This window comes from Eurosta solidaginis, chromosome 3 (assembly GCF_040869045.1).
Source record: "Eurosta solidaginis isolate ZX-2024a chromosome 3, ASM4086904v1, whole genome shotgun sequence".
In the NCBI taxonomy this organism is placed as follows: Eukaryota; Metazoa; Arthropoda; class Insecta; order Diptera; family Tephritidae; genus Eurosta; species Eurosta solidaginis.
The window spans coordinates 167,837,145-167,859,505 of NC_090321.1; the positions used below are offsets into that span (position 1 = coordinate 167,837,145).

Below are 22,361 nucleotides of genomic sequence, written 5' to 3' on the forward strand. Positions count from 1 at the left end.
AAAATATTTGTAAAATAAAACTTAAATAAAAATTGGCTGTAGAATTTTCATATCAACAACTATTTAAATGTTGCCGAATGCAACAAGCGAATTCGAGTGAAAGTGAAATGCAGCATATGCCTCTGTTTTTTTTTTTTTTCTTGCGGATATGCTTAGAAGTACTGCTTTTATTCTCTCTTGATATAAATCTATTTTTTATTGCCGATCGCTCATATAAGAGTACTTAAACGTTGTATGCGCCAAGATGGTATTTTTTTATATGGATTGGCATTGAATACTTCTCTGGTTGCCAAAACTTTTGGGCATATTTAAAACCAATATATTTCATACAGCTAGGCACAAATTTAAATAAAAGTATAGTAATTTTAACTTAAACTTAAAAGAAAAAGTCCAACAATATTAGAGATAGGAAAACAACTAATATCAACAATTCAGTATTATTACTAATACATTTGCTCTAAGCATCGCATTACTGTTCGTCACGCATTTCAATTTAATCCCTGTTAATAGATTTGTTCATTGCTCGTCTTCCACTTCTTTAATTACAGAATTCGCGATAGAAGTTTCCTGCTTCATTGTTAATTGCTTATGATGTTCCTCGTCCAGAATTCGTATAATCCTTTGTTGTATTGTGGGAGCCAGCTCACAACTTGATTGTTCTAAATCATCCAAAGAAGCTCGTCGTGACATCTATGAACAAAATTATTGCTTTGTTTATAACCACTTTACAAAAAATGTTAAGTACCTTTGACACTTTTGTGTTGGGAAAGTCAACAATTTTTGCTTGATGTCCTACAGATAATTTTCTTAAGGGAGATGGCCCATCTAGGTCCATATTTTCCAACATTTGTACCATACTGTGACGTCTTGAAAGTGTAACTAATGATTGTCGATGTTTAGTATGATGATCCTTTTTTTCATTTCTTAAATAAATGGCCTTAAAGTGGTTTTGTATGGCAAGGCCAAGCTCAGGGCAAAGATCTTCGTCAATCTGTAGCGTTAATAAATATTTAACAAATAGGTTAAGATTTAGTTTAAGCAAGAGGCTCTATAATTTACCAGAACTTTGGCCTTTTTAAACATTGTAAAGCCATCACATCCATGATAAATATAACTTTTAATACATATTTTATACGTTTGCTTTAAGTTTATATATTCATCTCCGACTTGTATTAAGCGTGGGTCTATTCGACTTCCAGGTGGTTTTGCAGGATCAAAGGCGAATGTAATACCACTTACCTACATGTACATTATACTGTTTAATTGTGTAAACCGACATGCTTCTAAAGCGCTAAAATAAAAATTCTTTGATACTAATACTCACTTGGGCAAATCTTCCTTCTAGCTTGGGATACGCAGATACGGCGTTTTCTAAAGCATCCAGCAAGCATTTTCCTGTGATCTCCAATAGTATTAGAGGGTCACGCATTGGTATGACATTCACTAAGTCTCGCATCGTAAAAGGACCAGGTGGATGAATTTGGTCTGAACGGAAAGTGCCAGAATTGATAATCACCACGTCGGCTCCAGTTGCAGCCAAAACTACATCGCACACCCAATTCCCCAAATTAGTTTCTTGTGCGCGAATAACGGAGAAACGCCCATCTAGTTCAACACTAAAGTTCCCCAGAACCTCGGTCATTTTAGATTCAACAATTTCTAAAAATTATAATTTTAATTTAATAAACTTTTCTATTTAAAGCTTAGCAGGGAATTTGTTTCCAAATCATACATGTACTACCATAAATAAACTACCTGAAAATTTTCCCAGTTCTTCTTTTAAATCTTTATCCTCCACGTATGCTGCTGTTACATTTATCTGTTCAATGTTTATCACAAGTTTACTATTCACATCACGTTCATTCTCAATTGTAATTTTGGAAAATTGACGAAAATCTGTCCCTGACTTTAATATTTTTACACCGTTCACTTCTTTGATCTCATATACATGATCATGTCCACCCAGTACTAAATCTATACCAATGGAATGAGTCGCGAGTTTCAAATCATTTGGTGTTCGCATATGAGTGAGTGCAATAATAATTTCGCAGCCCTCTTTATGCAATTGAGATGCTAATTTATTTCCTGACTCTACGAAGTCAAAGTAGATAACTTCATTTAGATCAATAGTTGGCAATGTTTCCAGCCACTCCTTTTCGACTAATCCAATAAGCCCAATGTGCGTTCCATTATGAATTAGTGAGTGATGTGTTTTACCACCACCAAGAGGCTTTCCTGTTTCTTTGTCTACAACATTCGACATAAGCCAAGGAAAAGTTGTTTTCTTAATTAAATTCGCGAGAACATCCAAACCGTGATCTAAAAATAAATTGTAAAAGGGCGTACATATGTAGGAACTTATTATATACAAACATTTAAAATATGTATATACCAAAATCATGGTTTCCAAAAACAGCACAATGAGTACCGGATTCTCGTAGGACTGGTAGCATCTGTTCGCCCTGAGTGAATGTACTAACTAAATAAAAGAGCATTCAATTTAAAATTTTATTTTATTAAATAATGCCTACTTACGCATGCTGGGAGAGAAAATATCACCGCTGAACAGAACTAGTGGGTCCAGATGAGCAAATGATTTGATAGCCGTGCAAAACCGTGTTGCTCCGCCAATTGGTTCCTTACCACTGTTCGGTTCAATATTATAAACGTCATTGTAATGTAAGATTGTTAAAGGAGTCTCGCTGCGGTTAGACATTATCAGTCAATTATTCAAATTTGTTTTGATTCTGTCTCTGAATGGCTGATTTACTAGATTGAGTAAAATATCCACACAAGTACTGGGATCTGAAATAACTAAATAAATATGTATGTATAGATATACAATATAAGTCGATACAATATATGTTTCACTGCACCTATGCATCTTATAAAATTAAGTCCTTTAATGCCGATGTCGCACAGAAAGCTCCGATTTAAAGAAGTTTTGTTTTTATACTCAGTTGAGCAGAGCTTACAGAGTATATTAAGTTTGATTGGATAACGGTTGGTTGTACATATATAAAGGAATCGAGATAGATATAGACTTCCATATATCAAAACAATCAGGATCGAAAAAAAATTCGATTAAGCCATGTCCGTCCGTCCGTCCGTCCGTCCGTACGTCCGTCCGTTAACACGATAACTTGAGTAACTTGAGTATGCGGCTTTCATTTGGCGGCCCTACCACACAGTTCACATCAACCGCCTGGAGCGGGTTCAAAAAATCTTTATGCGCTTCGCGCTTATTTCATTACGTTTCTCTGAACCGATCCCGTCTTATGAGTCTCGATGCCAACTAATATCCTTATTATCCCTTAACAATCGCAGAATTCTTTTGGCCTCGTTGTTCATTTTCGATCTTTTCACGGGCAAAATTGACTGCGCGCTGCTTCTTGAAAGACTATGCTTAAATACTCCCTGTAGAAACCTCCGCCACTTTGAAATCTTTTTCATAGGGCTGAGTAGAACTGTTTATAACTCAAAAGCGCCTATTAACAGAGCCCTATCAGAAATTAATTGCTTCTCTAGTGTTTTGGATTTTGATTTCTCCGACTCAAAATACGCTTTTCAACTTAAACTAAAAAATTACTTAATCTGTAATAATATAAATTCTTCTTGTTAATGTTCTCCATTGCTTAATATAAGCTGGTCTCTGTAATTTAGTCATAAGTGTCTGTACTAAACATTTGTTACTAGACTAAATAAATAAATAAATAAATAAATAAATTTTGAGGTATCTTGATGATGTAGGTTCCTGAGCACTCATCTCAGATCGCTATTTAAAATGAACGATATCGGACTATAACCACGCCCACTTTTTCGATATCGAAAATTTCGAAAAACCGAAAAAGTGCGATAATTCATTACCAAAGACAGATAAAGCGACGAAACTTGGTAGATGAGTTGAATTTATGACGCAGAATAGAAAATTAGTAAAATTTTGGACAACGGGCGTGGCACCGCCCACTTTTAAAAGAAGGCAATTTAAAACTTTTGCAAGCTGTAATTTGTCAGTCGTTGAAGATATCATGATGAAGTTTGGCAGGGACGTTACTCCTATTAATATATGTATGCCCAATAAAAATTAGCAAAATCGGAGAAGGACCACGCCCACTATTAAAAAAAAAAATTTTTTTTAGTAAAATTTTAACAAAAAAATTAATATCTTTACAGTATATAAGTAAATTATGTCAACATTCAACTCCAGTAATGATATGGTGCAACAAAATACAAAAATAAAAGAAAATTTCAAAATGGGCGTGGCTCCGCCCTTTTTTATTTAATTTGTCTAGGATACTTTTAACGCGATAAGTCGAACAAAAATTAACCAATCCTTTTGAAATTTGGTAGTGGCATAGATTTTATGATGTTAACTGTTTTCTGTGAAAACGGGCGAAATCGGTTGATGCCACGCCCAGTTTTTATACACAGTCGTTCGTCTGTCCTTCCGCATGGCCGTTAACACGATAACTTGAGCAAAAATCGACATATCTTTAATGAACTTAGTTCACGTACTTACTTGAACTCACTTTATCTTGGTATGAAAAATGAACGAAATCCGACAATGACCACGCCCACTTTTTCGATATCGAAAATTACGAAAAATGAAAAAAATGCCATAATTCTATACCAAATACGAAAAAAGGGATGAAACATGGTGAGGTAATTGGATTGGTTTATTGACGCGAAATATAACTTTAGAAAAAACTTTATAAAATGGTTGTGACACCTACCATATTAAGTAGAAGAAAATGAAAAAGTTCTGCAGGGCGAAATAAAAAACCCTTAAAATCTTGGCAGGTATTACATATATAAATAAATTAACGGTATCCAACAGATGATGTTCTGGGTCACCCTGGTCCACATTTTGGTCGATATCTGGAAAACGCCTTCACATATATAACTACCACCACTCCCTTTTAAAACTCTCATTAATACCTTTAATTTGATACCCATATCGTACAAACACATTCTAGAGTCACCCCTGGTCCACCTTTATGGCGATATTTCGAGACGGCGTCCACCTATAGAACTAAGGCCCACTCCCTTTTAAAACCCTCATTAATACCTTTAATTTGATACCCATATGGTACAAACAAATTCTAGGGTCACCCCTGGTCCACCTTTATGGCGATATCTCGAAACGGCGTCCACCTGTGGAACTAAGCATCACTCCCTTTTAAAATACTCATTAATACCTTTCTTTTGATACCCATATTGTACAAACACATTCTAGAGTCACCCTTGGTCCACCTTTATGGCGATATCTCGAAACTGCGTCCACCTATGGAACTAAGCATTACTCCTTTTTAAAATACTCATTAACACCTTTCTTTTGATACCCATATTGTACAAACAAATTCTAGGGTCACCCCTGGTCCACCTTTATGGCGATATTTCGAAACGGCGTCCACCTATGGAACTAAGGATTACTCCCTTTTAAAATACTCATTAACACCTTTCATTTGATACCCATATCGTACAAACGCATTCTAGAGTCACCCCTGGTCCACCTTTATGCCGATATCTCGAAAAGGCGACCACCTATACAACTACCACCACTCCCTTTTAAAACCCTCCTTAATACCTCTAATTTGATACCCATATCGTACAAACGCATTCTAGAGTCACCCCTGGTCCACCTTTATGCCGATATCTCGAAAAGGCGACCACCTATACAACTACCACCACTCCCTTTTAAAACCCTCCTTAATACCTTTAATTTGATACCCATATCGTACAAACAAATTCTAGGGTCACACCTGGTCGACCTTTATGGCGATATCTCGAAACGGCGTCCACCTATAGAACTAAGGCCCACTCCCTTTTAAAACCCTCATTAATACCTTTAATTTGATACCCATATGGTACAAACAAATTCTAGGGTCACCCCTGGTCGACCTTTATGGCGATATCTCGAAACGGCGTCCACCTGTGGAACTAAGCATCACTCCCTTTTAAAATACTCATTAATACCTTTGTTTTGATACCCATATTGTACAAACAAATTCTAGAGTCACCCTTGGTCCACCTTTATGGCGATATCTCGAAACTGCGTCCACCTATGGAACTAAGCATTACTCCTTTTTAAAATACTCATTAACACCTTTCTTTTGATACCCATATTGTACAAACAAATTCTAGGGTCACCCCTGGTCCACCTTTATGGCGATATCTCGAAACGGCGTCCACCTATGGAACTAAGCATTACTCCTTTTTAAAATACTCATTAACACCTTTCTTTTGATACCCATATTGTACAAACAAATTCTAGGGTCACCCCTGGACCACCTTTATGGCGATATTTCGAAACGGCGTTCGCCTATGGAACTAAGGATTACTCCTTTTTAAATTACTCATCAACACCTTTCATTTGATACCCATATCGTACAAACGCATTCTAGAGTCAACCCTGATCCACCTTTATGGCTATATCCCTAAATGGCGTCCACCTATAGAACTATGGCCCACTCCTTCATAAAATACTCTTTAATGCCTTTCATTTGATACACATGTCATACAAACACATTCCAGGGTTTCCCTCGGTTCATTTTCCTACATGGTTATTTTCCCTTATGTTGTCACCATAGCTCTCAACTGAGTATGTAATGTTCGGTTACACCCGAGCTTAACCTTCCTTACTTGTTTTAATTGCAATTGTTGTTGTTGTAGCAGTGCTTCGCCCCACCTAATAGTTGCGACCGATCACAAATTGTCATCAATGTTCTCTAACGGAAGCCTAAGGAAACTTGCTGTTTCAACAGGGGTGGACCATAATGAAAGGGATGTTAGAGGCGTTGGTTCCACATTACAATTAAAGAGATGGTCGGTGTCACGTGGGGGGACACATTGCAAGCGGGGCATAACTTTTGTATGTCGTGGTTGATTCTGGATAGGTAAGAGTTTAACCTGTTACAGTATCCAGAACGAAGTTGAGCTAGAGTGACTCGCGTTTCCCTGGGAAGTATGCGTACCTCTTTCGCAAGTTTTGGGTACCTTGTCCATTTTCCATTTTTCGGGTATGACAAAGGTGGAAAGAGACAGGTTGAAGACATGTGCTAAATATTTGAAACCCTCTTTCCCTAGGCTTTTAAGCATCGGCATGGCTATGCCGTCTGGGCCCACTGCTTTGGATGGTTTAGCATGACCGATGGCATCCTCAACCTCTCTGGCGGTGATGGTAATTTGTGACGCGCTGAATTTATGTTTATGTGCGTGTCTGTTGGCCCTCCGTCTATCTTTGTCGGCAGAAAGCGCGTATTTACGTCTAGATGGTGAAAAAAGTTAACTTCCGCTTTCGGATTCTCAATTTAGACGTAAATACGCGTATTTTGAGACTTCAATCGACCATAAACAACAACAACAACCCATGTTTGTACTAATGGAGCTATGTAAATGTACCATATTATAAAATTGGAAATTTAATCCTCAAATAATATTCGTTCTCTGGACAATAACCTGAAACTAGGACTATTAAATATAGACCTGTCCACGAAACCGAACACCAGAAACAAAAAAAAACAAAAACGATTCAAGGGGTTGTGTAGCGCAATATATAGCTTATCCAACCCAATTGTCAACCTCACCTACCCGCGGCGTATTCTGTTTCATTAACAGACGAGGCTCTGGCGACCCCAAGCTCCTCATGGAACTAGGGGTGGGGAGGGAGAGCTGACCTGAAGGTTTAGTGTGGTCATATAAATCGTTCCCGAGATGGTCGGGCTAGTACCCTAATGGTGCTTTGTTACTAGGGCGTAGCGGATCTATATCTGGCAAAGGACCATCAGCATCGATAACACTCCCCCAAGGCCTTCGGGGAGTGTCTTTATCGTTAATACAACAAAAACAACAGAAACAAAAAAATGCTCAACTTGCTTTATTTTTGCGGCGTGTGAATCACATTTTTTTCTCTAGAATCGTCATCTCGATGTGAGGAGTCTTTTGATACCACCTTTGATAATTTTTTGATAAAAATTAGGGGGTGCACCGTCTTGTAAAACGTTACCGTACAATGTTCCAATTGTAGCTGGCACCTGAAAGGGGTTGCTGGTCGTCAATTTGAAACAAATCGGTGTCTTAACTCCGCCCAAATTCATTTTATTATACAGAACTCATGACCATACCTTTTTAGGTAATTTTCAATGTGGTTATTGAATTTTTGCAGCAATACTTATGTATATTTATAAAACAGAATATTTACCAATGTGTGCCTTCAGTTCAACATAATTCACGTTTTTTAAAGATTTTTTTAATAAAGTATATTTTTCTGCAATGTCGATTTGGTTATGTTTCTGCAAGTCCGTTCTCAAAATTTAAACACATTGGAAATGGAAAGCATCGCTAATCAAATAAAGTCGCACAAACTTTAATATATGTAGGTTTTAATTGAATAATTACCAAACAATTCAATACAATTTACGCCAATAAACAACCATATTCCGTAAGAGGTTTTGGAATTTTTGTTTTCGTTTCGAGAGAAATAAGTCGTTCTTTTTGGTGGTATGGGTGGCCCACGGACCATAGTAAAGGTCAAGGCGAATCTATACCAGGTGGTGGCCAAGGCGAACACCACCTGGTACTGAATTCGCCTTCGGTGGTGGCAAAGCGAATTCCATCAATTCGTCGTGCAGATGATTGTCAAGCAAGGCGAATTCATTACAGGTGGTGTTATCCCATCAGCTGATTGCTTCTTCTTGATAATTTTCCATACAACGCCTTGTACTGCAACATGTCAGTTAATCGAAATCAATGAAAATTTTCTTTTGACTTGACATTCTTCCGCACAGCGAATTGGTTGAATTCGCTTTGCCATTACCTAGTATAGATTCGCCTTGATTGTCAAGTCAAAAAAAATGTTAACCATTGTAAATTTTACCAAGTAGCGCAACTAACAGCTGATCGGTGAAAATTCGCACATTCACACGCACAGTTCTCGACTCAGTTTCAAAAAAAACTTTAGATTATTTAACTCAAATTTTAAAGTGAGATAATCCTTACGAATTTATGTATATACAAAGAGTATATATTTGTCAAGAGGCGTCACTCGATACTTTTGTTGTTGCCAAAGCAAATTACTCGATGTTTTCTCAAGGTAGTCGTTGGTTTTTTTTATCAGATGTATTTATAAAAACGCTTTCTATACATTTTCGTGGGGTATTTGTGTTTATTTTACTGATTGTATTAAATTAATTCTCTTTCCAAAAATCGTAATTATGCAAAGTCACTTTACCGCATAACTATATAGGATTCAATTAAAAAAAACTAAACAAAACTTCCTTGAGAATCACATTCGACATGACAGGGTGCTTTGGCAACAACAAAGTATCGAGTGAGGCCTCTTAACAAATATATACTCTTTGGTATATAGAATATATAAGGCGTTTTTGTTGTTATTAAAACAATAGTTTTATTTATATTAAAGCTTTTATCATTTTTTTTTAAAACTTTGAAAAAACTCCGAACACCATTCCTTCATTATATGACATTCGACTGCCTAGTCCACTGCCTTCCACTCTATTCGCAACATAACCTCTATTTAAGCTGCCAAACTATATAGTAAACAATGATGTTAACCTCTTGTGATTGAATCATGCACTGAACTTACCTACTGAATTTGCTTTGGTCCAATCATGGCGGAACGATACAAGGTGGCAGCATGGAACAGCTGATTATAAACTTTTTTTGTTTGATTTGATAAATCAACTTCCGGCGCAGTACGATTTTGACATTTGTCCATCGAATTTACAAAAACAAAGTACATGGGATTTTTATTTATGTTTGTAGGTATGTCACCATGCTGCCACCTTGTATCGTTCCGCTATGGGTCCAATATAATAGACGTCACAATCATCTGACTGTACCGTACTACACCCGGTAGTTACCCTGCTAAACAGAGCAGAGGGAAACTCCAACAATTTAACAGAATTGTTGACATCACTAATACAATCGCATAAATCCTGACTGAAAACCTCAAGGAATCAGACAATAATAGCCGTGTTTTTTAACACGCGTATATCCGTTTACGCTTAAACTTTATATTGACTGCTAAGAGACAAACTATAAATACACCTCTGAAATTGCTGCGCATAAATTTTGTCCTACAAAATTTCAATACGCATTATACTCAGATGTAACTGAAATATGTGTCTTTGTTTCACCCTGTACACTAATTCTATGTATTATATGTGTGTCCACAATTCATCGCAACTGATTCAGCTATATGTTATACCCTATGGCCATCAGAGCGTTGCGTCTCCGCTTTTCGGTACACCCTGTTGCTGTAGCTAGTTGTTTTACCACAGCCGCTAGATGGGTCTCCTAAGCATTATCTAAGCGAAGATAGGCGTTTTTTAACACGCGCAAACGAAACGTATACGCGCGTGTTAAAAAACACGGCTAATATCATATTTGGAGATTTTAACATCAATATGAATGTATGTCAACATACTCGAAACACCTATTAAGTTTATTCGCACAAAGGGCAAAGATTCGCAGAATTAATTTCAATACGAGAATAGCAGAGAACTCGTCTATCAAAATTGACTTGCTCTATAGTAATAATGATCAAGTTAGGTCGGAAAATATAGTTGAATATAGAATTTCGGATCATGAGACAATTAATTTCAAAGTGCCAACAACAAAGTTTTGCAAAATGAAAAGTTACTCTACTTTTTCCTCTTGGGAATACTATAGTTCCGAAAACCTTTTAAATAAGCTACCCTACAAGACAGGTACCCGTTACCTAATCGATTACTTAATCGTTACCAATAACTTAGTCACCAATTATCGTCTTAATGACTTTTACCAATTGCTTTTATATTGCTGTCGTGAAAAAGGTACCGCATGCGCTCTCTCAAAATAGTGTACGTGTGACTCGCTTTCTCGCTCTTACCTATTGTGTTTTCGACATTCCTTCTCGCTTGATGTTATTTACATTTTTAAGTTACTTCATTAGGTATGTTTTCGTTATCGCTAACCAAAACATATGCAACAACAACAACACGGGTAACTGGCCTATCGGTTACCCGTACCAGTTACCTTCTATCAATTCGCTTTTTATATGAATGAAACGAGTCCCTTTTGTTTAAATAATATTTAATTATGAATAAATTATGTATACAATGGTTTTTACAAATAATTTCCTTAATTTTCTGGTAAACCTTACATATGTGCATATTTATATGTACAAACTACATATGTAAAGACATAAACTCATTCGTAGTCGTACCCTTTCTGAAACCATTTTGAGTTTCGAAGCTCACACTGATGGTGCTCAATTTTTCCTGTGCTGGTGGTGTTGTTAGTATCAGTTTGCATAGATATGAGTGTTGTAGATATAATGCTATGTTCAAACAGAAAAATAAATTGAGGCAATATCAATTCAAATTGAGTGGTGTTCATACAACTCAATTTAGCTTACACAATAGTAATTTGATGGCCGGTTGGCTCATCTCTACAGCAACAACATACCTGTGTTCAGAATGTCAAAATGTGCGTGTTGGAATTAGGTGAATGGAATGGAATGAAAACATAAAACTTTAAAATTTTTGTGTGTTGTAAGATAATGTGTTCAATGTTTTGGTTTCATTTTGAGTTTGCCATCCTCTTTTGACAATTCCTACTCCAGTGAAATGAAAAAAATAATATCAGCTGATGAGATGAGCCAACCATATAGTTGAGCCATGCGCAGCTGACGTTTAATTCTACTCAATAAACACACTTTACAAGGTTGTATTTACAGTTTGAAACAATTTATTACGCAATTTTTTTTAAATTGGCAATTTGTTATTACAATTTATTATATGATAAATTGCGTAATAAATTGCCCAAATGGTATAAATTGCCAATATGGCGTGTGTTTGTACCTAGTATAATACCGGAATATATGCAGCCCCATTTCGTGCTATCAAAGTCGATTTGCAGGTGATGTTGAGCCTTTGAACTTGACCCTTTCCCATAATATGCGTGGCAGGGCCTTATATGTGATACTAAAAAGGCCGAGGGACAGTTGTCGCAGTTTTCTTGTAGTTTGAGCAAATGTACGTTCTTCTTACAGCCACAGCTGGAATATTGCTATGCCCACATCGTCAAATCGAATTACCTAGAATGAAAAAGAAACGAATATCAGTAAGGATAGATAATAAGTTTTTAATATAACCGGAAGTGCTTAATAAATACAAGATACTCAAGGGGATTTCAGATAACCAGAATCAGGACCTGTAAAGTAAATTCAAGTGAACCTCCACCATGCCAAGGCATCTTCCGGTAGCGGGGAAACCCGAAGATTATAACAAGGGATAATTGATAGATGTTGGGGTAATAGATAGTAAATTAGGCGTGCTACAAAATAAATGCAGATGACTGTTTAATCCATTATGCGAAGTTCTTTGAATGGATGTGCAAATTGAAACGGGCAAAGTACTGCTAAAACTGCTTTCCCCGAGTAACCCGGGAACGAATTGATATGACTACGTCTATTCTTCTTTAGCACCAGTGACGAGCACCAATTCCCTTTTGGACAGGAAAGTAAACGTTTGGTTGTCTGCAAGTTTATCATATGTCAGTACAGAACATACTCGTTTGCTGGATCTGAGCAGTACATCTAATTTTCCCAGATTTGCTGGGCTCAGCGAAGGTATCCTCCTGAATGGTGCATGTGTACCCTGCTGCCTTGCCTGGCCGCTCACCCAACAACACCAGGCACGACGGAACTTGCCTTGCGACACCCAAAGTGCACTCACGCTTCTCATGGCTCCAGCGGGTTAGTGGGCTTAGAGTATACCCGTGGTAGCTATGCCTGTCGTAAGAGGCGACTAAAATACCAAATTGATTCAAGGGGTTTTGTAGCGCAATCCTTTCAATGGGTTGCCAGCGCAATATATAGCCTCTCCAACCCAATTGTCAACGTCACCTACCCGTGGCGAATCCTCTTTCTTTAACAGCCGAGGCTCTGGCGACCTCATGTTCCTTATGGATCTACATTTGAAGGCGCTTAGTTAGCTGACATCGCTTAATTAACCGGTAGATTCTAAAGTAAAAACCAAAACACAAAATATAGGTTAGGTTGAAGTGGCCGGTTCATGAGGATCTCACATAGACTGAATGGGTCCGTAGTGTTACCAGAAGTATGTTTTAACAACCAAGCTGAAAACCCTATCAAGAACCAGGACCTATGTTATAAAAAAACTCCGTCCTCTTCACAAATACTAGAAGCTTCCTAGGACTTAAGCCACTTGCTGCTTCTAGATCTGACAGCTTTATCACTCCTAATAGCTGGAGCCTTAGCCTGGCAAGCACAGGGCACGATATTTCTTAGGGGCCCCGGTATTTCTCGGGGGGGCCCGCGATTTAGAGGTACTAAGACATTTTTTTTAATTCAGGAGAGTCTTTAGTTCTTCCATGTGGAAATTTTAAGCCGAATTTCAAAAGCAACGAATATTGATAATAATTTTTTACCTGGTCCCTCGAACAGTGAGGAGACAATAAAAACATCGAACAAAAATATATGTTTACATGAATCCGAAATCGTAAAGTTTTCGTGGTAACACTGATGAAGGTTCATCTTCAAAAAGCCTTCCAACAATACGACCAACTCTGTATCAAAGTCTAGATTATTTAAACGACTTCGATATCGGTACCGTGAATAATGAGTTTTTGCGATCTGAAGAAGTCAACGAAATAATTCGTCGAGGACATCAAAAGTGCCCTGTTATTTTTCCACGTGATTGTCATGACGAGGAATTTCCTACCTCGTTGTTAAACAGAATCTTGCCAAATAGAGAGAAAGTGGAGCGTCACTGGTTGGTATGGAGTGCCAGTAGCAATGCTTTTTATTGCCTACCATGTCGTCTGTTAAGCACCAATACTTTAAATCGAAATCGAAATTTGTTGTCCTGGCGAATATTGGAAATTCCAGGTATGGAAGAAGCTATACGCTTATCTGCCATCACACGAAAATACTGCAGATCACATTAAATGTTATATTCAATGGCGATCTTTACAAAACCTAATTCGAAAGGAGGCTACAATTGATACACTTATCAATAAACAGCTAATCACTGAAACTCAAAAGAGGAAAGAAATTTTATATAGAATTTTGGACACTATTTTGGTTTTTTTCAAAAAGCGAAAGGATGGACATTTTTTGGGCATCTAAGATCTCATAAGCCATTATGATCCGATACTTAGAGATCATTTGGAGAAAGTTAGGATTTTACAATAGCAGCACAAATGTTTAAAAGTTCACTATCTTTCCCCAGACATTCAGAACGAGTTTATAGAAATTTGTGCAAAGCATGTGAGGGAAACTATATTAGATCAAGGCAAGAAAGCTAAGTATTTTGCTATTATCGTTGATGCTATGCTTGATGCTAGTCACGTTAACTACGTTCATTTTGCGCTCACTCCATTTCAATTCGAAAGCAACAAATTTACAATTCCAGAACAGATTTTGGCTTTCGTGAATTGTAACCAAAAAACTGCTCAGAAAATCGCTGATCTAATTTTCCATACATGATTGAAGATTGTCGTGCACAAGGGTACGATAACGGCGCCAATATGAAAGGAGCTTACAACGGAGCACTACGTCACATTCTCAACAAAAACTCTAATGCTGATTACTCGCCTTGTGCAACCCGCAGCTATGATAGCGTTTTCTTTTCTGGATAAAGTGTTACGCAAGCGTTGTTGTTCTATTCTAAAAAACAGGCAACGCCTTTACGGGGTATTTCGTTCTTTTGTGAAAATTCTTGCCTGCTCGCAACGCAAAAGCGTTACACTTTTACCCTGTGTTAAAATGGCGGTGTGGCAGTGCAACTTTGTGAAACTCTCAATTCGCTCTTAAGTTCCACATATACTCTGTTAATATGAGTGAATTTGTGAGTTGAAATGTTCTTTGTATGCACTATAAATGTTGACCATTTTTAGGGGTAGGAGTAACTCTATTGTTGTTGTTGTTGTTGTTGTAGCGATAAGGTTGCTCTCCGAAGGCTTTGAGGAGTATTATCGATGTGATGGTCCTTTGCCGGATACAGATCCGGTACGCTCCGGTACCACAGCACCTTTAAGGTGCTAGCCCGACCATCTCGGGAACGATTTATGTGACCACATTAAACCTTCAAGCCATCCCCTCCCTCCCCATCCCAATTTCCATGAGGAGCTTGGGGTCGCCAGAGCCGCGTCTGTTAGTGAAACAGGATTCGCCGCGGATAGGTGAGGTTGACAATTAGGTTTGGGGAAGCTATATATTGCGCTCGCTACCTGCAGGGTTGCGCTACACAGCCCCTGGAATCTGATATTTTAGTCCCCTCTTACGCATACGACAGGCATACCTACCGCGGGTATATTCTGACCCCCTAACCCGATGGGGTAGAGTATTACCATTTACTTAGGCAACAATTTATTTCAGAAAAGAAAACGCTATCAATTTATGTGGTGTTGATGCTGCAGAATGTTGTACGGCTGCAATTATTTTCTTCGGCAGCACTCCACAACGATGTGACATCTTCAAAAAAAATGTACCTAGCTCTCTTCATAGTCTTTCAGCCAAAAGCCAAATTTGACTGCTCAAGCATACGGCGATGTTACCGGCATTCTCAAGTACATCAACAAGTTCGAATGTATCTTGCTGGCCTCAATTTGGTTCAAAACCCTACCATTAATGAAAGAAGCGTGGTCCTCCAAGCGAGAGACGCTACCACAGATGTTGAGGTCCGACATCTAGATGCCTTATTAGCTGATTTGAAGTTCATCAGGAACCAATGGGAAACAATTTTAAACGAATGCAAAACAGTTGCTATTCAATTGAACATCTCGGCAAAGTTTCCGGACATTCGAAAGAGAAAACCCAAAAGGCGTTCTGAAGATAATTTAAATGAGATGATTACGGATGATTCAGAGTCTGATTTCAAAAACAATACATTCTTGGTGATCGTTGATTCGGTAATCACTGGCATCACTGAACGATTTGCAGCTATGAGAAATTTGAACGAAAAGTTTTCCTTTTTGTGGCAATTTAAGACATGGATGAAACTACGGTTCGGGCGAACGCAGCAAAATTTGTCAAAAATACAAGTCGGATATTTCTCAAAGCTTAGAATGTGAAATAGTTCACTTGAAACACATTTACGAAGCAAATTTTGATAAAGGTCTGTCACCATTGGAATTGCTAAATGCCGTCTATTTTCAAAATATGTATACAATTTTCCCCCAACTTTTGTATTGGTTTACGTACCTTTTGCACTTTACCTGTCACTGTATCTAGTGCAGAACGTTCCTTCAGCGTCTGTTATGGAATCGCATTTACGGTGGAAGCAGTAAGGAAGGCGGTCGGCATTATGTGTTGGTGCACAGTGGCTAGTCATTGTCGGCTGGGGCGGGTCCTTGCCAACCTTAATGTTAAGAAAAATTGTAAATAAATGTGCTTATGAATAGTAGATATATTACATACAAAGTAAAAATTTGGTTAAATGCCCGTTTTCGTTTCAATCACAAACCTATTCTAGGGCTATACAGTTTGGATACAAATTCCGATAATTGGGGCCCCCTTACAAAATTAATATGTTGTTGTAGTAGAACTTATTTTTGAGTTTAACCAAATATCAATCCGGTATAACGCATAGTTTAATGACACTAATATGTAATATGTACTAAGAAAATTTGTTATAAACGCAATTAAGATTAAATTTGGGGTAAATCATACTCCTCGAAGAAATTGTTTCACATATTCAAGTAAAACATAACTTTTAAATTTATAGGAAAATTAACGGAATCGTTTTACATGTTCAGATAAAACGGGTACTTTTAAATTCATAGCAAAATTAACGAAATCGTTTACATGTTCAGGTAAAACGTGAACTTTTAAATTTATGGTAAAATTAATGAAATCGTTTTACATGTTCAGGTAAAACGTAAACTGTTTTGCATTTACTAGTCAGTGCTGGTATTGTTTTGTTTTTTTTTTTTTTTATTGCTTCTAAGTTAATTAAACCTATCTACTTAACTTTACGTTACGTCTACTTTATTTTTGCATGGTATAATAAGTTAACTTTACTACAAGTGGATGCAGCTTGCTCTCTTTCCTTAGGTATATGCATGTATGTATGTATTACGTGTTAAGATTCTATACTAGGGTGATAGCCTTGATTTTGAATATGGCTGTATATTAACAATATTTGTTGTTGCAGAGCCAAAAAAAAAATTAAAGAACAAGGTTGAGACTACAAATACGTATATTTAGTTCAGTATTGGAACGAACTCACCGCTTTAACCGCTGATATTCGTTGTTGCAATTGGGATGGCCGCAGGCGTATGTTCGCTGCACTGTGGTTGTTATTGTAGCTGGTATTGTTGTAGCTGGTATTGGTGTAGTTGGTCGTAGCTGATACGGTTGCGCTAGCATTGTTATAGCCGGTATAGTCATAGTTGATAAGGATGCGGTTAGTATTGTTGTAGCCGTTATGGTCGTAGCTGATAGGGTTGCGCTAGCATTGTCATAGCCGATATAGTCGTAGCTGATAAGGATGCGGCTAGTATTGTTGTAGCCGTTATGGTCGTAGCTGATAAGGTTGCGGTAGCATTGTCATAGCCGGTATAGTCGTAGCTGATAAGGATGCGGCTAGTATTGTTGTAGCCGTTATGGTCGTAGCTGATAAGGTTGCGGTTAATGTTGTTGTCCGTGCTGCCCGTGATAATAGTAGGCGCCGTTGGTGGTGGTTGGCGCTTTGGGTCGAGGTAACCGAGTGAACCGGGTGGCGATAAAGCTTCGTGCTACCCTTTACGAGCCGGATGACTTGGCTCTTTGACGTTGATTGCATTACGCGGCAGCGTACTGCTGGCCCTGGAGGCAGAGGTAGTGTCGGACGCTTTTCCGCAGATGGTAGGGTTCTTCGTAAACGTAGAGGAAGTGGTTTATCTCACTAGGTGTGACTGCGAACGCCGACCTACTTCAACTGGATCTTATGTCCACGCAACACAACCGGTGCAAGGTTTATTACCACCCAAAATAGACGCGTAGAAACGAGATTTGTCGGAAAGAACGGTTTCGGTGCTTTGCGCTATCGACTCTTTCCTAGTTTCTGGACAATCACCTGCTTACGTGCACAGCCGGCGAGGATGTTTTGTGATTAGTTGAGTATCGTTGGGGATGCGCAGTGAGCAATGAGGTTACCAAAGCAGTATACTTGAGTATCGTTGGGGATGCGAAGTGAGCAATAAGGTTACTAAAGCAGTATATTGGCGGAACTTGACGCCTTTGCTGCTGAAGTTATGCCCCTAGATGTTATATATCCCGTTTGTATAATTGTAGGGTCGCCAAAATTTCGCTCACGCAATTTTTCACCTTTCCTCTTTTTCTTTTTTGCCGGAAACTCATGGCAATTTTCGCTAGTGATGGCCGGTCTGTTTTTTTCCTTCTTTCTCGATACTTTTTATCGCAACTTTCGCCCCATCACTAGGTGTGTTCGCGCGAATACGCTCCCAAGTGGACCGTAACCGTAGACCGTAGCAGCAGACCCTAACAAACCTGCTTCGCTTTGAAGACCTGGCGATGAAGCGAACAGGAAACCGGATCCGCTGTGGGAAGCCTCTGCCAGGGGCCTCCAATGCCAATCAACGTGGGGCACGACTCACCCCTGAGATAAGAGTCTCAAAGTCCTACTACGAAGCTAGCCGGGCAACATAGGTCCATCAAAAAAAACTAAGTCAAGTTGGGAATTAATTCTGTTTCCTAGTTTAAAAGGGCTTTGCGGCAATTAGACATTTGTTATGGAGAACTCGTCAAAATTCCGAAAGATGATTTCTAGTGGTTATCGCTCCCACCGGAATGCAAAACAAAAAAAAAGGTGTAGACATTTTGATCTGGAGAACTCGTCCAAACTCCGAAAGGCTAGTCCGACCTAAGCGTGGACTGCCTGGGGGTTCACGGTCCTCGGTGAGTACGCGTGTGAACATCCTCTGAGGTCAGTGCTCGGGGAGGATACTGGGCGAGATGTCCCCGACCGCCAAAACGCCCAGACAAAAAAAGAGGTCCAATTGGTAGGTATATAAAAAAAAGTCAAATTGTAATTTGGCAAAGAAACGTTCTTTCTGGTTCATTGAGGACGAATGTCCGAAGCGTGAAAGCGGCCTATCAATTTCCCGTTTAGGTCTTCGAGATCATACAGTGCATTGCCTATTTTTCGAAGCACGCGACACTTCAGGTATTTTGGTAGGAATTTGGCGTTAATGCCCTGTTTGAAGTTACTTAAGGCAAAGTTTCTCCGAAAAACTTCCTGACTTTCCTTATAGTTGACTTGCCTAGAGCGCTTGTTATAGGTGGTTACTCTCCTATCCTTGGCCTGATCTAAATTTCTACGGATCTGCTCACGAATATTAGTCAACTTGTCAGCTCGGCCTACTACCGTAACCTGGTCTTCCCGAAGGCTGTCGAGTTTCCCTAAAATGTTGTACGTTGAGGCATGTTGGACCATATTTTGGCCATATAATGCAAAGTATGGAGAACACTGAATCGCCGTATGAAAATCACTTCTCAAAACTGATAAAATCTCGGGTATATGCTTATCCCAATCGGTATGGTCAGGTTTATCTTTTAGGAAAATCCTAATCTTCGAAACAATTTCTCTATTAACGCGCTCGGATGCGTTCGCTTGAGGAGAATATAACCCCGTCCTCACGTGCGTCACCCCGTAATTTGCAAAAAATTGGTTCATTTCCTTCGAGATAAACTGTTTACCATTGTCACTGTGAATAACCTCAGGGACCCCTACAGCCGGAAAAATTTCTGAAGCGAAGTAATTTATAACGTTTACAGTGGTGGCTCTCTGCATGGGCTTTAGCCAAACGTATTTTGAAAAATGGTCTAGTACTATGAAAAGAAATTGATTTCGCCGCTTAGATCTCGGATACGGCCCTAGGAAATCGCAATATAATCGCTGAAATGGCCTCTCGGATGCAAAGGTATTCTCTATAGGCGGTCTCGACTGCTGATTAGTGGGTTTTACAGCCTTGCAGGTGTCACAACGCTGGACGTAGTCCCTGACGTCCTTAGCCTGTGCGGCCAGAAGTACTTCTGCCTAACACGTTCTAAGGTTTTCTGCCACCCGCCATGGTAACTCCGGTTAGCGTCATGTGCTAATCTCACTGCTTCCTCAGTCAACCCTTTCGGCAACCATAATCGCCACAGTGAGTCTTCTTCCCCTTCCACCCCCTTACGAAATTTAACTCGTTTGAAAATTACCCCGTCCACCACTCGTAAATCCGGAAGCGATTCCTCGTTTTCGGTGAGGGTCCGAATTAAGTCTAAATATTCGTTGCTGCTAAATTCGGGAGAGACTAAATCTATTTCCCCGGGTGTGGTAGTAAAAGACAACTCACCGGCATCAAACCACGACAGCGCATCTGGTACTACATTCAGGGTGCCCTTACGATGTTCCATTTTAAAGTCGTATCTTTGCAGTAAGAGCGACCATCTCGCCAATCTCCCGCTCAAGTCCTTTTGTGTCATTAACCACTTGAGACTGGAGTGGTCCGTGATGATACGAAACGGTAATCCCTCCACATAGGGTCGGAAACGCTTCACGCTGATTATGGCGGCGAGACATTCCAGCTCGGTTACCGTGTAATTGCGTTGAGCATTATTCAGTTTTTTCGATACAAACGCGATCGGATGCTCAGCGCCCTCGTCATCCACCTGGAGCAACACTCCGCCAACACCTATTTTGGAAGCGTCGCATTGTATCACGAATTCCCTTGAAAAGTCTGGTTGGGCCAAGACAGGGGCGGAACTCAAAGCTACTTTTAGCTTTTCGAAGGCCTCTATAGCTTCAGAGGTAAGCTTGAACGGGCCTGCTGACTTACGGAGACAGTCGGTCAAGGGACCTGCCAAGTCAGCAAAATTGGTAATAAACGCCCTGTACCAATTTCCCATGCCCACAAACCTACGCACTTGCCGAGGGGATTTAGGGATCGGGAAGTTTTGCATTGCTTCTATTCTTCCCGGATCCACTTTCAGACACCCGCTGCCTATCAAGTACCCTAAGTAGCGTATTTCCTTCTGACAAAATTTACTTTTTTCACGTTTATTGTCAGCCCTGCGCCTCTCAAACATTGGGCCACTTCCGCTAGCAATTTCAGGTGGTCTTCAAAATTAGTGCTGCATACCATCAGGTCGTCCAGATAGACTAGTGATGGACGATATGGCGATTTTGAGCTATCAGTGAAAATAGATATGGCTATTTTTGAATATCGGCTATTTTTTATAGCTATAGCGATCGCTTTATTTCAACAAGCGATTCCATACAGAAGAGCGATTTTGAGCTATCAGTGAATATATGTAGGTATGGCTATTTTTTACAGCTATGGCTATTTTTTACAGCTATGGCGATCGCTTTAATTTATCTTTAATAAGCGAATGTGCAATTATTTTTTTATGGTATCGCATCTTCAAGGGAAGCAGTAAGGAAGGCGGTCGGCATGATGTGTTGGTGCACAGTGGCTAGTCATTGTCGGCTGGGCGGGTCCTTGCCAACCTTACTGTTCCTGCGCCATAAACAGAAAAAATGGTCGTATCATGCCTGTTCAAAAGCAACAGCTGTCAGATTCAAAAAAACCTGACAGAAGCGCAGAGACCGACTCAAAACGCTTGAAATTCAAAAATAAAACAACATCCGGCTGAACCGGATGTCACGGACAGACCGTTGACATTCAAAATTTAAAAATTCAAATAAAAAAATAACCGCAAAAAAGAAATTGACGCAAAAAAAATTACCGAACCGGAGATGACCGGTTACTAACTGTTAAAATCAAACTCGGAAAAAAAAACGCTGAAAAATAAAAGGGCCGAATATACAGAGGGGCGCCGCGGGTGGTGTTGCGACGCCCGGTGCCTATACCCACCCTCAAATAACCATGGCCACCGACGCACCTAATTTTCGGTGGCCCCTTACCTGTATGCCCTAAGTGCCTTCTAAAAGAATAGGGTAGTCAACATTCCCATTTTAATTACAATATTTATTCACAATTCATTATAAAAAAATATATATAAAGTTCTAGCTAGTTTTGGTTATTCACGTAGGGGGTTGGTGATTGTGTTGGTGTTGTTGGTTGCGAGTGTATATAAGTTACATACATACATACTTGATCTATGCACATACTATTTTAGTGTTATATGGTTTAGCCCCTTACTCATTTTGCCCTTACATTAGTACGTTGTTACAATAATCACTTATTATATGCTTTGTGGTAAACTTATTTTTTTGAGTGTAACTAAATATCAATTTGGTATAACGCGCATATTATAATGATAATAATAATATGTAATATGTACTGAGACATTTTGTTACAAAAGCAATAAAGATAAATTTTAT

General features: G+C 39.1%; 1 protein-coding gene and 1 long non-coding RNA gene across 7 annotated transcripts in view; both read right to left on the reverse strand.

The window, feature by feature from the left end:
* Positions 1 to 223: 223 nt before the first annotated feature.
* On the reverse strand, positions 224 to 9,020 carry LOC137244585 (mannosylglucosyl-3-phosphoglycerate phosphatase-like). 5 transcript variants are annotated; one of them, XM_067773789.1, is made up of 9 exons: positions 8,398 to 8,550; positions 8,201 to 8,291; positions 2,536 to 2,814; positions 2,393 to 2,479; positions 1,756 to 2,319; positions 1,325 to 1,659; positions 1,060 to 1,239; positions 746 to 991; positions 224 to 690 (listed from the first exon to the last, which is right to left on the reverse strand). In XM_067773789.1, the coding sequence occupies exons 3-9, from the start codon at positions 2,714 to 2,716 to the stop codon at positions 517 to 519; spliced, it is 1,767 nt and encodes a 588-aa protein (XP_067629890.1). In that variant the 5' UTR covers positions 2,717 to 2,814; positions 8,201 to 8,291; positions 8,398 to 8,550; the 3' UTR covers positions 224 to 516. The 5 variants fall into 5 exon arrangements, with proteins under 5 accessions (XP_067629890.1, XP_067629889.1, XP_067629888.1 ...); XM_067773788.1 differs by having other exon boundaries at positions 8,201 to 8,304; XM_067773787.1 differs by having other exon boundaries at positions 8,201 to 8,340.
* A 2,087-nt stretch (positions 9,021 to 11,107) lies between these two features.
* The window catches only part of LOC137244588 (uncharacterized), a 69,490-nt gene continuing 58,236 nt past the window's right edge, over positions 11,108 to 22,361 (reverse strand). For both annotated transcript variants that reach the window (XR_010951118.1, XR_010951120.1), the window contains 3 exons: positions 16,232 to 16,388; positions 11,865 to 12,100; positions 11,108 to 11,341 (listed from right to left, as the gene is read on the reverse strand). This is a non-coding gene — a long non-coding RNA (uncharacterized lncRNA). The remainder of the gene's footprint in view (positions 11,342 to 11,864; positions 12,101 to 16,231; positions 16,389 to 22,361) is intronic.

Bases quoted from the DNA above. Each gene is read 5' to 3' on its own strand.
- LOC137244585 (XM_067773790.1), bottom strand. From the start codon at position 2,716: ATGTCTAACCGCAGCGAGACTCCTTTAACAATCTTACATTACAATGAC. The intron at 2,320-2,392 runs GTATATACATAT...ATTTATTTTTAG, and splicing joins TTTTGGAAACCATGATTTTG to ATCACGGTTTGGATGTTCTC. The intron at 1,240-1,324 runs GTGAGTATTAGT...ATGTACATGTAG, and splicing joins TAGAAGGAAGATTTGCCCAA to GTAAGTGGTATTACATTCGC.